Raw genomic sequence first — 11,573 nt, forward strand, 5'->3', positions numbered from 1 at the left:
CCGGCGACGGCGTACATCATCATTTCACTCGTCACTCGTGCTCAAGAAATAACACTACACTGACGCCGAACAAACGGCGCACCTCATTGTAAAGAGCTTCGTCAGGGGCCTACGCTGCGGTCACTGAGATAATGTCCGTGATCTTGGGCGTTCATCATTACGTACCGCGGTAACAGAATGATAAATCACCGACTCTGCATAACAAAGGGGTGTGAATACCACTACCATGACTATACAAATAGATTAGACACCATCGTTCATCCTCACACTCCAGTCACGGTCACAGCCAGCCTGTAAAGCTGCTGTCCATGAGTTGAATCACCGGGATAGCATCAATTAATCTGAATGAATCTGATCTCTGTGTCAGCCGTTGTCCGCGCGCTGCTCAGTGACGGAAGACGGCACAAAGCGACAGGCCTCTCCAAAGCTAAACAATGGGATACTATTGAAGTGTCTTCGAATCATGAGACGGCTTGATGCTACCGTTAGAAAAATAATGCGGCGCACGCTTTATTTCCAACACATTGGAAAAGATGGAACCAGTTTAAGGAAGTGCATAGTTAACGTGCCATGAGCGATGACTGACTGTTCTTCACCGACAGCGAAGCCCGCTTCGTGTTTGTGTATCACATATTTTGAAACGGATCAATGGTCACACAAACTGACAAGCAAAATCAAACTATGAACATCTTGAAGATAAACTGATGTCGTAACGACACTCCAAGGCAAAATTGGCATAGCTGCACTTGCATGCGGCGCATGTCTTCATGCCGGTGCGAGACATGACATTGCTGAAGACCATCTCATCAAAGGTCAGAGGTCGAACGCTCCTTCAGCGCGCCGACCCCACCCGGAGAGCAACGGAGCCGAGTCGAGTCAAACCGAGTCGGGTGAGTCTCGCGAGTCGCGTGTGTCGAGCCCGTCCGGCGCCGGTCCAGTCCACCGCCCCCAGAGCGGGGAGAACCGGCGGTGAAAGCAGTGCGCCACCGCCGCCGCCGCCGCCGCCGCCGCCGGTCGACAGGCGTCAGTCAGCCTCCAGACGCCAGCCGCCCGACATGTCTCCGCTCGGACGCGTCCTCGTGCCGCTGGCGCTCTCCCTGCTCGCACTGTCCGGTGAGTCAAGTCTCTGTCCCTTCTCGTGCACCGTCCGTTCACTGCGACATGTGGTGCGTCCCCTGCCGTGCGTACCCTATCTGATAGTGGAGTCGCTGACATCTTCTCGCTCTCAGCCTGCACTGTGAATGCTACCATCATGCAGTCCTCTGCAAAGTCGGCTTGTGGCTCCCCTCGCACTCGTGCTCTCTACGCAAAGTCAGTCATGCCTCGACTCTACGCAAAGTCGAGGCATGTCTAGATAAAGTCAGTCATGCCTCGACTCAACGCAAAGTCGAGGCATGTCTAGACAAAGTCAGTCATGCCTCGACTCTACGCAAAGTCGAGGCATGTCTAGACAAAGTCAGTCATGCCTCGACTCAACGCAAAGTCGAGGCATGTCTAGACAAAGTCAGTCATGCCTCGACTCAACGCAAAGTCGAGGCATGTCTAGACAAAGTCAGTCATGCCTCGACTCAACGCAAAGTCGAGGCATGTCTAGACAAAGTCAGTCATGCCTCGACTCTACGCAAAGTCGAGGCATGTCTAGGCAAAGCCAGTCGTGCCCCGACTCTAGGCAAAGTCGAGGCATGACCTTTGACGACATGACATGACGGCATGATGACATGACATGACGAGCCACGTTGTTCGGTAAGGCATGTCCCAGCTTCCTTTTATGTGCTCCTCGCCTTCTTTGACAAGTGCCATGGCTCCGGCTCATCTCGATAATAATTGTCGCCACTTCCCCACATGTACCCGAGCAAAGCTCTTGGGTGATCGCCACAAATGGAGTCTGCACTTCAAATGGCGCGGTGTGTGGGCGCATCCAGAGACGAACTTCCCGTCGCTCACTGGCCGGTTACGGACAGACGAATGAATGAAATTATGAATGAATGCTGCTGGATTACTGAATGACGTATTCCAAAGCAACAATGCGAGTTCTTTAGCTATTCAGCTTCCATGATGCGCACAAAAGTACGGCCGTCGTCAGTGGGGCTTTACGACTCACTCAGCTGCTGAGGTTATACGGCGTCGCCTGTCTTCCACGCTGGCAAGAGCACCGGGCACCGCAGGAAATCGAACCCTGTATCTCAGACTTTCCAGAAAGTACGGCGCGAATTAAATTACCAATGTATCGACTTACCAATGCTCAAGCTTATGCTTAACGTCAGGGAATGAGAACATGATGAGTATTGTGAATGTGGATGCCCGCCAGTGGCGTTCAATGCGTATGGTTCGCTTTGCTGCGTATTTCTGGTCGAAATCACTAACATTGACATTGTCAGCATTATTACCACCGTTGCTGTAGATGTCATTATTCGCGCTTTGAACCGAACTACCCATTCAGTATGCCAACTGAAACATGTTAGTTCCGCGGTTGTTAGTGCCCGACGCAACAACGTTGACCCGACCCCAGACAGGCTGGGCCAGCCACTGACCCCGGGGACCAGCCGTGGTCTGCAGTGTGTTCCACCTGCTCCCAGAACGTCGCCCGTCTGCAGAGCCAGCGAACTGTGTGCTCTGGGGCATGGCTGACCGAATGTGTAACTGTGTAACCGCTATGTACACCCCGGCGGAATGCATGATGTACGCCGTATAACAGATCTTCAGCTAGCACTGCAGGTCCAGGGTACCGTAAGTTTAGCTTTGGTTTTGACTCGAAGAGTTTATCTTGAATATGCACAGCGATGTACGCTTGCGCTTGACTTAAGCAAACGTGCGCGCTCCGTCAATTATCAATGGTCAGTTTTTCTGCCTGACCTGCGCAAAGCTGTGGGATGGATAGTTGTAACCGGCAAGGATGCATCAACTGAGATCATATCGCATTCACCTCACTTAAGTAAGGGCTCTCCAGTTTTTTTTTCTTTTTGTTCTGCTCTGCCGGCTGGTAGTTCCGAAAAAAGCTACGAAAATCACAGCGCGTGAAACTCTCCACTGTCGGTTTTCGCCGACGGCAGATCCTGACAACCGGTCTGCGTTCAGTCGGAGCCCAGTCCAGGGATGAGCACCGCGCAGCCGCGTCCGGCCGGCGCGGGCGCCGCCCGTGTTCCGGTCCGCGCCGTCACGCCGTGACGCCCGTTCGTGACGCGTCCACGGTCCGTCGCCGCCAGCTGATCAGCGTCGGAGTTCCGGCGGCGGGAGCGCTGAGCCCCCCCCCCCCCCCCTCCGAGTACTCCTCCGGGCCTGCGATGTCTCGGCTTGCCCCGCTTGCCCGGAAAACTCAGAGCATCAGCATACGGGAGAGCCGTTACCGGTGGCAGGTGGCTGAGTAACGTTAGGCAAGGCAGGGCAGCGGGTATGCTGTTCATACGGGATAAAGACATATTCCAACGCTGAATATCATTGGCATTGATGGTGTGATATTGCAATGAACAAAGAAACGCAGAATATATATATATATATATATATATATATATATATATATATATAGATATAGATATAGATATATATATATATATATATATATATATATATATATATATATATAATTGTAGGACAATACCGTCCGCGGAATTCCGAGATTTTGAATCTTCGTTTTGAAATAACTGTGGCAGCAATTGTCTCTCTCAATGTTGGCGCTACGACCCGTGTAGATGTTGTTTACCTTTGACCAAACTTTGTTCGTATGCAACCCACGAGTGCAAGTGCAGTGCAGTGCAGCAGTGCAACCCGAGAGAGCAAGCTAACTATAATGAACATTATCGTCATGCCGTGGGTTTCGCTTGCATTAAATGGGCAGGCCGAGCGCCCCCTCCCCCGAGTTCTCCGAACCTCATGGACCAGTTTGACGACTAGATTTTAAGCGAAAATTGGCGGCCCGACTTAGTTTTTCTTGTTGCAATTCATATGGCAGCTTTTGTCCTCCCCATCCCATGATGGATTTTTTTTCTAGAAATACTCCAACTCACTGGCAAATGTAGGGAGCAAGAAGCTGGTTAAGAAATTATGTCTTCACCATAGCATTGAAATATGTATAAACCATAACAACTGCCCCTCTTGCCTTTTATCCCTGCAACCGACGTCGGCTATGTGACTTATGCATCCGCCTCTGCGGCATTCGAACCCTGCTGGAGCTTCGTTACCACTTGGTTATCAATTAATGACACGTTTGAAATAGTCCAGGTTAATATTTAAACATCGCCTGCTTAGCAGTACTCAGTTCCGTCTTTCTAACCCCTATCTGTGTCTTTAATATTTCTGCTTGTGTTTCTGCAAAAAGCAACGGCAGTTTAAGCAGTCTTCAGACCCTTCAAATCTAGAACATTTCAAATATTGCCGTTTTGCGCTTTGTCTTCGGCCGCAACATTGTGGACTAAAACAATGCCACAATTCAAGTACTAGCACGTGCTACTCGTCCCTTCCCAGGCATTGTGTCTAAGTGAAGGCAAAAGCTTTCCACAATTATTATCATGTAAAGAGTAACGCCAAAAGAAGTCCTGCAGAAAAAACAACAATAACACGGTAACGCATATGTAATTTGTCTGGCGATTTCCTGATCAGCCCGATGTCTCCAGATTAAAAGCCGGTTTGCTTCCACTTTTGCCATATGCCGGCGCCCCGACACCGGGCCGTGCCAGGAAGAGCGCGTCCCGTGGCCTGTGCCTCCCCTCCCGACGGCCCGCTGCTGGCGCGCGTTACCCACGCTAAGGCACGACAGTCACCTGAACGACCTGTAACCTCTGACCCGCGCACGTGTTGTGGCGACCCGTGACCGAGCCCGTAACCGCGAGCGTGCTTGAGGTCAGCGTTCCTTTTGCATTTTCCGGATTCCACCGGCACTTTATTCGTCTTCACTTTTTATAGGACACAACATTCACTTGGAAGTGAAATACCACTCATTTCTTCACACGCATGGCGCGGCCGGCGGTGCATTTACATACAATACATGGGTAGATCTGGCAGATAAACGCATTTGAACAGGCTAGTATCCTTTGACAACTTGTTACGCATTATACGTATTCAAGGGGTGTAAATGCACCATGAAACACAGTGAGCACAATCTTCCCCAATCGGGTCCAAAAATGGTTTGTATGCGCATCATACCAACGAAGATGCGCTTGTATCGTCCCGCGAAAAGCTGAGCTACCTACCGCCATCCTTGCACGCGACTTGTGCACACCGTTCAACAGTATCAGGTCCTGCGCAGATCGGTTATCTATGCGTGGCTGTAGATTAAACGTCAGCTTCGACGTTGGAGCTGACTAGTTGCCGCATTTGAACATTGTTCTTCCTCATCTGTCTGCTGGTCGAAAAGACAGTCAGGGGTATCTTAATATGTGGTGTGCCGCGAACCCATTTCACTCAACATTTAACTTCGCACGTGCACTCAACATTTTAAACATGCCGTCGGTATTTTTATACACTACTTGGGCCTACCCGCAATTTCCAGACGACACTTTTCGGCCAGCTCGGCAGCGCGGTCAATGAAGCGTCGGAGGCGTTCCAGGGTCTGGGTGTGCTCCACGTGTCTCTGACCTGATGGAGGGGTGGAGTGGAGAAAACGCGCCGCTTTTAACATCCGATAATCTGGAGCCGTAGTGTCCAGACCGGGCGAAGCGTATCAACTTTCCCTCAATACCCCATATTCCTGATTTCTACCTTTATCTTTTCCTCCTCCCCCCTTTATCTCGCGCCACTTTTCACTAACTGACCGGCTGGCTTCTCACTCGCCCATTTCCACCCTTACTCGCCCACTCCCACCTTTCTTCGCACTCACTGACTCACTCTCGCTCACTTCTGCCGTGCGAAGCTCACTTACTTGCTGTAGACCAAAGCAATGACGAATCAGCCACATGGCCAGCCTTCGGCGTGGGGGGGGGGATGAATGCCCTGATTCGACTCGAGGTCGGATCGAGGTCGCCGGCCCAGGACGACACCACCTACCAACACCCCTCCAGCCCCTTCCCCCCCGCACCCCCAGAACCCAGTCAACGCCTCATCACCTATCCACTTTTTTGTCTGCACTATAGCGAACTTTTCCTTGGGCGGTTTTTCGACAGATCGGGTGAAAACCGTACTGTATTGTATCACGTGCCGGTACATCCACCCAAACTGGTGGTTATCCACACGCCCGCCACAATGATATAAATTAGACTATGATTAGGAAGGGTAGGGAGAGGCAAGACCGGATGGTGGACGACGGGACGCGCTGCAGCACACGGTTTGAGCAGACGTGGACGGCAGCCAGACTACACCGATTACAAGACGCCGAGCAAATTGCATGTCGCCTTTGGTACGCTGTTTTATGGTCCCATCTCGGTGGCGTCATGCACGCACTGTACTCGGGCGTGATGTTTGATGACCTGTCTGACTTGGAGTCATGTATGGAACTGTTCCCGAGTCGCTGCGGCACTTTTCACCGAGTTCCTCTCGCTATTTGGGGATTTGGCGAACCATTTTGCCCAGGTGGGCTGCTAAAACCCACTGTCCATGTTGGAGGCCTGGTGTAGCTTACCTCAAAATGCGGCCACTGGTGAATCATTTGCTAGTAGGCTCATAACTTGTCCATCAAGCTGTACGGTAAGCTGCCCAGAAATGCTGCTAAGCTGTCTGGTAAGCACACCAGGAAGTTATACAGTGAACTGCACGGTTGACTGCCCAGCTCGCCGACCTGTCCAGTGTGTTTTCCGTCAACTGTGCACCGACTGTTCTTACGCCCTCGGGTCAACTGTCCGGTCACCTCCCCAGTGAAGCGTGTGGTTGTATCACCGGTGAACTGAACACTTGCCCTCCCGGTGAACTATCTGGTCATCACCTGTTGAACCGTCCGTCTTACCGTGGACGTTCTGTTCATCTCCCGGCAAATCTCTTCGATGAGCTTTCCGTTAATCTTTCCGGTGAATTATCACCTGCCCTGTCTGTCTGGTGATATCCCCAGTGAACTGTCTGGTTGCCGTCCGACAAGCCTGCCACCGCTCTCGCTGCTCTGTCTCGTGACGGCCCGCTGCCGGCGCCCCCGCGTGGCGGCGGTGTGCCGGCCGTTCGGACCACGCGCTCGGCCGGGCGCCGCGCAGCCGGCCACCGCCCGGCCGGAACCACCACATGGTGGAGGCGGCGGCAGTCACTGACCGCGGCCCGCTGTCCGCAGACGGTGCTGCCGCCGGGCGTCGCCTCCAGCGCTCGCCGGAGGCTCCGGCTCAGGTCCCGCCCACCTGCCAGCTGAGCCGCATCAGCTACAACTCCGGCGAGATGGTGAGCCGGTTACCATGGCGACGACAGACGCGGGCAGTGCTCTGGTGGAAGGCTTACGAGATCATGGTGGGGGTGGAAAACTCAGCCGTGAATACTGCTATTGTTTAGTGCAGGTTGACATCGCTGGAGATTACAAGGGTGTGTGCATGCTTCATAATGCTTCCAGTACGGAGAATGCATACCGAGCTGAGAATTCAGAAATATTATTGCTTTCGAGCCGGTGTGCATTACTTACTAGACAACTGTCACATCCATGCCATTACCATTATACCATACCATACCATTGTACCATTATTGGAAATTCCTTTAGACGACACTAATGTTCCACAGTTACCAGCGTTAAAAGCTGAAGCCCCTACGGCCCGCCCACTTCATGCTGCACTTAAAGTGCACTATAGCCAGCTGTTAATTCGTGAAGACAGTGCGAAAATGAACAGCCTAAAAATCTTGCACATAAACAATAAACAAATGACGAGGCACAATCAACGGTCACCAGCGTCGCTAGCTCTACGTACGATACCGCGCTGTGCCAGTACCTCGCACCATGAAGAATGCTGATGATTCTGCAGCGCGAATGATGCCCCCCCCCCCCCCCTGAGCTATGCCACTCCGTGCTGTTCCCGTGGGACGGCTGGTGGAAAGCCGCGTGCCCTGGGCGCCACTTGGGACGGCGAACTCAGTGCAATCCGAGAAATTACCGGACGCGGTCGCGGATTGTGGCAACAGCCCACGTGCAGAATTTCGCACGTCCTCGGTCCGAAAGTCGGCATGCCTCCCACGAATTCCACAGTGGGTGGTCTTTCCACGCTTTTCCACACTTTCGGCGCCTCGCGTGGAGGCATCCGCCTTTGTCCCACGTGGTCGCGGTTTCCGTTTACCAGGCTGACCGAGCTGGAGCGGATGTGGTCCGAACCATAAATCTCGCCGCTTTGTTTCCATCGCCTCTTTTTACTTCCCGTGTCAGGTCAACCACCTGGCGCCTGCTGCCTTCGTGGCCGCCGATTTTATAATTAGGCACGGACCCAGCCAGGTCCCGCAAATTGCTCGCGTCCCGGGCGAAACAGGAAATCTCAGAGCAGTGGGCACTTGGGCGAGAAATCTACAGCCCCTCTCTGCCAACCTGGCCATGTGGACAGGCATCGATTTTGGAGAGGAATCTGTTGCCCCTTCCTGCTGACCTGGCCATGTGGACAGGGGCAGGCATCGATTTTGGAGAGGAATCTACTGTCCCTTCCTGCTGACCTGGCCTCGTGGACATGGGGCAGGCATCGACACTATTTTTTATACAAACCGATGCCGACAACAGACGATTGGCCGGGCAGCGGACGCCCCCTTGTACGGTACCGCCCCCCCCCCCCCTCCCCTGTGCGACAACAGACGTCCTCCCCGCCGCGCGGCAGCAAACGGCGGGATGGGCTGGCGGTCAAGCGCTTTGCGTTGCGCATTGCAGCCTGACAGCAGCAATGTAATCGCCGCAGTCAGGTGGTAAATTAATTGCTAAATGCTTGCAGCTCGTAAACTCAGCTTAGCTTCTCTTACGATTGTCAGGTAATGGTTATCCCACGTTATGCCTGGGTGTCCTGTAATGAGCTGCCTCAGCTTCTGTCTCACCGCCAAAGACGACTCAGCCCTCGTAATGCAAGCTCATCAAACTGATGCTTCCTATTTACCATCATGACTTGTTATCGCTTATGGTTTCGAGCTGTTATTTTTGGTATATCGCTTCTGGTATATCTTCCCTATTCGGCATAGATCATGACGATGCCCCTTTGGTCAAAAATATTGAGCGTTACCGACCGTTAATTCAATTTTATCTTGATGGTCGAAACCTAATTGGGTCACGTCCAATCTAAAGTCCGACTTGCCACTGCCTGACCTTCGCGACCGCCGCTCAACGCTGTCCCACTGCGCTCTTCTGGATGACAAACCTCAGTAACCCCTGTATGGCCCGAACCAGCCCCGTGTGACCCGCGTGACCTCTAGGTGACCTTGTCCCAGGCACATGTCGAGAGCACGGATCCCTGTTCCTTAACTCTGGTGGCTCCTGCCCGACCACTGTAACCTGCCTGACCGTTACGACATTTGTTTAGCCGTTTTAACAGCTGACTACTCCACGTGACCTCTGTCTGACCTGTATGATCCCTCATCGACCCATGTGATCTCTTACCGACCCATGCGAGCCCTTCCGATCCGTGCCTTTGCATGACCCGCGTGACCACTGGTTGAGTCGTTTGACCTCGGGTTGACATGCTTGACCCTTGGTTGACTTGCTTGGCCTTTGCTCGACCCCTTTGACCTGTCCGATTCGTGTGAAGCCTAGCTGATCTCGCTCCCCGGCACAGATCGAGCGGAAGAACCCGTGCGACTTCTGCTTCTGCTACAAGGGCGAGGTGCTGTGCTGGAAGAAGCAGTGCCCGCCGCCGCCCCAGAAGGGCGACAAGTGCTCGCCCAAATACGTGGAGCGCGAGTGTTGCCCGCGCTACATGTGCGGTGAGTCCTCGTCCCAGAGTCACGTCATAGCTGCTGCAGCAGAGCTGCTCTGTGAGAGGGGAACCGGGGCGCCTGGTGGGTCGAGTTTGTTTATATGAGTGCACCTTGAAGCGCCGAGTTCTGTCAAAATAACGTTTACTTTCTGCTAACGTCGTTTAAGCAGTATATCCTGTTATACTTACCTTGTTAATTGAAAGTCGACTTGTGATAATTAGCACTCACGACTCACGTGCTAACAATCAGGAGGGCAAGGACTTTCTTGCTGATATCAAGGCGTTTGTTGTCTGGATCCATGATCATTTCTTAGAAGACATTGCTAAGACTGCAGCCCATCGTGAGTGCAATTTGGAAGCAGAAATTTCAACTGATTGGATATTATTTTTCTTTGGAATGTTTTGCACCCATCAGTAAACACCTCAGATCTGTGACACCGCGAAAAGGTGGCGGCATTCCGTGACACTGACGTCATTTCTGTGTTCCAGAGGGCATGGGTGAGAGGTTCAACCTCATTTAGTTGGCGAGCCTTCGTGACGCCCAAAGGGCCGCCAGCTGTAACAACAGTTGGCTGCACCGTGGCGCGGCGGCGTTATTATTGTTATTATTATTTCCGTTTTTTTTTTTGCTTCTTGCTTGAAGGTTGTGAGAGTGACCGAAAGCGATGCCGCTGTGACGAACAACGGCGACGGCACGTGATACGATGAGGTCCCGTGACCTTGGTGATCTGAGATTTGGTCTCTGTGGAGATCGGACTAGCAGGAGTGTGACGTGGGGGTGCGAGTTGACCCTGGCGGCCGCGCGGACGGCGGCCAGCCCGGGGCGGAGGAGCGACATTCCGTAGCGAGCGGTGTCATAGCGGCGCGCGGTGTCATGGCGCGCGTGGTGTCATGCGGTGTGTGGCTTTACAGGGCGGTCGACGTCGAAATCGTCATGCAGCCTGTGATAAAAATTGAGCAATGCAAGGCGGAAGGTTGGGCTAGATTGCTCTCACAAGTTTGCAGTTCTGTCTCGGGTAATGGCGTCCCACACATCTCAACGTTAACCGATCGAAGTTATTCAGTTTTTTTGTGAGGAGAGTCACGCACGACAGAGTCGAGCACCTATCCGAAGCAGCGTGCACCCCTCCTTTGGCATCTCTGTGGCCGCAGATTTGGTAGCGGAAAGCGGTTGCCAGGTGCTAAAACAAGCCTTCCGCCAATTGTGTGCTGCAAGTTGGGTATGCTTCGTAGTATTTAATCAAACAGAATCATTGAACGTGGCGCAGGCATACACTGATGTCAAAAATGGATGCGCATTCCGTTTTAGACGAATACGTGTTTTGAACCTACTGGCTGCATGTCGTGTAAGATGCTGGGCAATTTTCAAAATAAATGCGGATGACAGTGTGATTTCTATGCCCAGCGCACAGACCGCGCTCCAACTGGGACAATGCAGAGAAGAAAGCTGCGTGGCTGGCGAAACGTCTGAACAAGTCAACCGAGTCAACGCAGTCTTCGGCGTCGTCGCAGGGTCATCTCCAAACATCATCAACGAGTCAACGCAGCTGATGGTCACGAAACATCCACCGTTTGGTTCAGCAAACCAATACCCGCCTCACGCGACGCGGCGGGGACACGAAGCCACCAAGAAGGGTAGATGGTCGGCAGAACAGCCCAAGCCGTAGCGGCAGGTATACGGACGGGTCCTTGATCTGCGCAGATGGCATGGGTCGTTCCGAAACGAGGGCATCGTCCCGAAACCAAAACAAACATTGGAGGTATCATCGATAGTTCACTCACGCGAGTGCACGTATGTCTAGGCTT

The 11,573-nt window shown here is 52.8% G+C and overlaps 1 protein-coding gene across 1 annotated transcript; it reads left to right on the plus strand.

The window, feature by feature from the left end:
• The first annotated feature begins 1,009 nt into the window (after positions 1–1,009).
• Positions 1,010–11,156, plus strand: LOC119113948 (cysteine-rich motor neuron 1 protein). The gene is made up of 4 exons (XM_037238181.1): positions 1,010–1,113; positions 7,181–7,284; positions 9,627–9,774; positions 10,257–11,156. Exons 1-4 carry the CDS (start codon positions 1,056–1,058, stop codon positions 10,286–10,288), a joined length of 342 nt encoding a protein of 113 aa, XP_037094076.1. The 5' UTR covers positions 1,010–1,055; the 3' UTR covers positions 10,289–11,156.
• Positions 11,157–11,573: the final 417 nt, after the last annotated feature.

The sequence above is a fragment of the Pollicipes pollicipes genome, unplaced genomic scaffold (assembly GCF_011947565.3).
Source record: "Pollicipes pollicipes isolate AB1234 unplaced genomic scaffold, Ppol_2.1 Scaffold_7262;HRSCAF=8765_pilon_pilon_pilon, whole genome shotgun sequence".
NCBI lineage: Eukaryota > Metazoa > Arthropoda > Thecostraca > Pollicipedomorpha > Pollicipedidae > Pollicipes > Pollicipes pollicipes.